General features: G+C 49.8%; 1 protein-coding gene across 1 annotated transcript; it reads left to right on the plus strand.

The window, feature by feature from the left end:
* Positions 1-1079: 1079 nt before the first annotated feature.
* Positions 1080-1965, plus strand: Pmar_PMAR021713 (cysteine proteinase, putative; the record flags this gene model as incomplete). Its single annotated transcript, XM_002777201.1, has 6 exons — positions 1080-1177; positions 1227-1321; positions 1372-1491; positions 1544-1657; positions 1707-1800; positions 1842-1965. The coding sequence occupies 6 exons, from the start codon at positions 1080-1082 to the stop codon at positions 1963-1965; spliced, it is 645 nt and encodes a 214-aa protein (XP_002777247.1).
* Between the last annotated feature and the right edge of the window lie 15 nt (positions 1966-1980).

A 1980-nucleotide genomic window follows, 5' to 3' on the forward strand; every position in this document is an offset into this window, starting at 1 on the left:
GCAGAAGTGGCTTGTGAATGAGAAAGAAGTAAGTTGGGTCACTCCGGAAGTTCCGGGCTGGAACTTCAATACGGGAGCCATATTGCAGGTTCTATTCGATTCAGAGCTTCCGAATCAGAAGATATCCACAGTCAGACGAGGACGTCCGCCAAGACAAAAGCCGTCCCCGGCCGGCACACTAGTGCTGTATCGGTTGCTCCGTGTGACTTGACGAAGGAACACGGGAAGCCAACTCGCCCTCACCTCGGTTCCACGTGGTCCCGAGTCGGAACTTCCGAGTCCTTGGATGATGAAGTGTGTGATCGAGTGAAACTGCGAAAGTTGTGTATGCCATACAGTGTATGGCATGTAAGTGGCACACGGTAAGTCGACACACGCTGAGCGTGGCACGCTCAACTGCCAACATAGAGAACTCAACTAGTTCCAATCACGGAAGCAGTAGCTCAAAAGAGATCCTCCGACCATCGCATCCTATCGGCGTGCGTGAAATAAGTTTGTGCGCTGTGTGATGCGTAATGCCTCTTACACTGACTTCTCACACAACGGAGATGAATTTCAATTGTGGGCACGAGGAGCCTCTGCGAATCTATAGGTACCACTAGGTATTGAGCGTGCTCGATTAATTGTCTAGTGCGACAGAGCGAATGTATATACAGTCGTCCCTGCGTGCTGCCCTAGTGGGGCGTGTGTGCTGGATGGGCGTTCGCACAAGGAGCATTCCAAAAAATGGAGGTTAGTTATCGCTAAAGAGAAGAGTCATTTATGGTCTTAAGCTAGTTTTCTTTCAACAATCAGCTTCAGATAAAATTTCAATCTGTTTTCGTTCGATTTCTTACCACCTGAGAAGCTGCGGGGTTGTTAAAGTTCCTCGGCCGAGGGCACGAGTCTGTGCGCTACAGTGAGTCACACGTAAGTGACGTGCGGACCGAGAATGTGTTCCTGTTCATTTTCGCTAATTCGTTGGACCCCGGAATACCAAGTCATCGATCCTATCATACTCTAGCCTTGTTCAAACTTCGTTGAGACTCACCGGTGAAGACTCGCTTTACCTACCAGTTGTATCGAGTGATCGAGTTGAAATGACTACCATCTCAGTCGTATTCCTCCTCGCCTTTCCTGTGTGCAAGGCTGTGGATCTGGAAGCCGCGGGCTTGGCTTTCATTGGATTCCAAAAAAAGTGAGAAACGGTGTGAATTGTATTCCGTTTATAATGCCTTCTTCTGCAGGCATGGTAAAAGTTATGACAATAAGGAGGAAGAGATGAAGAGAGCTGCTATCTTCCATGACAACTTGAATTATATCGAGGAAGTCAACGCCCAGAGTGAGTGATACCGGTCAGTTGTAAAAAGATGTGCGTACTGAGCTAATCAGACCTTTCATACAAGTTGGGAGTCAACGAATACACGGACCTGACTCTCGAGGAGTTCGCCGCCCTCAAGCTCAGTTCTACCGATATGAGCGAAGGCATGGGAGATGGATTTGTTGCTGGAGGTGAGATCTGAAACTCTCTGTGTCCGTTGGAAGCCTGTCGTTTCCGTGTCAGCTGGACCAACAACTACGACTCTTCCAACGTCGGTTGATTGGAGAAAGAAGGGTGTGCTCAATCCGGTTAAGGACCAAGGATACTGTGGCAGCTGCTGGGCGTTTTCCGCGATTGGTACCTCTCCATGGGACCCGCTAGAGCCCTCGAGACTTGGTGCATTTAGGTGCTCTCGAGCCGCGCTATGCCATCGCTACCGGTAAACTTCTGTCTTTATCCGAACAGCAGCTAGTCGACTGCGCCGGTGCCTATGGAAACGAGTAAGTGGGTGAGTCACGATGTGTTTCATTCCTCATCTCAGGGGTTGCAATGGAGGCTTGATGGACAAGGCCTTTGAGTATATCAAAGCGACTGGTGTCGACAAGGAGTCGACTTACCCCTACGTCGGTCGGACGAACATGCAAGCTACGGTGAGAACAAACTGACGGACTCCCAGTAGG

This window comes from Perkinsus marinus (assembly GCF_000006405.1).
Source record: "Perkinsus marinus ATCC 50983 genomic scaffold scf_1104296952158, whole genome shotgun sequence".
Classification (NCBI taxonomy): domain Eukaryota; phylum Perkinsozoa; order Perkinsida; family Perkinsidae; genus Perkinsus; species Perkinsus marinus.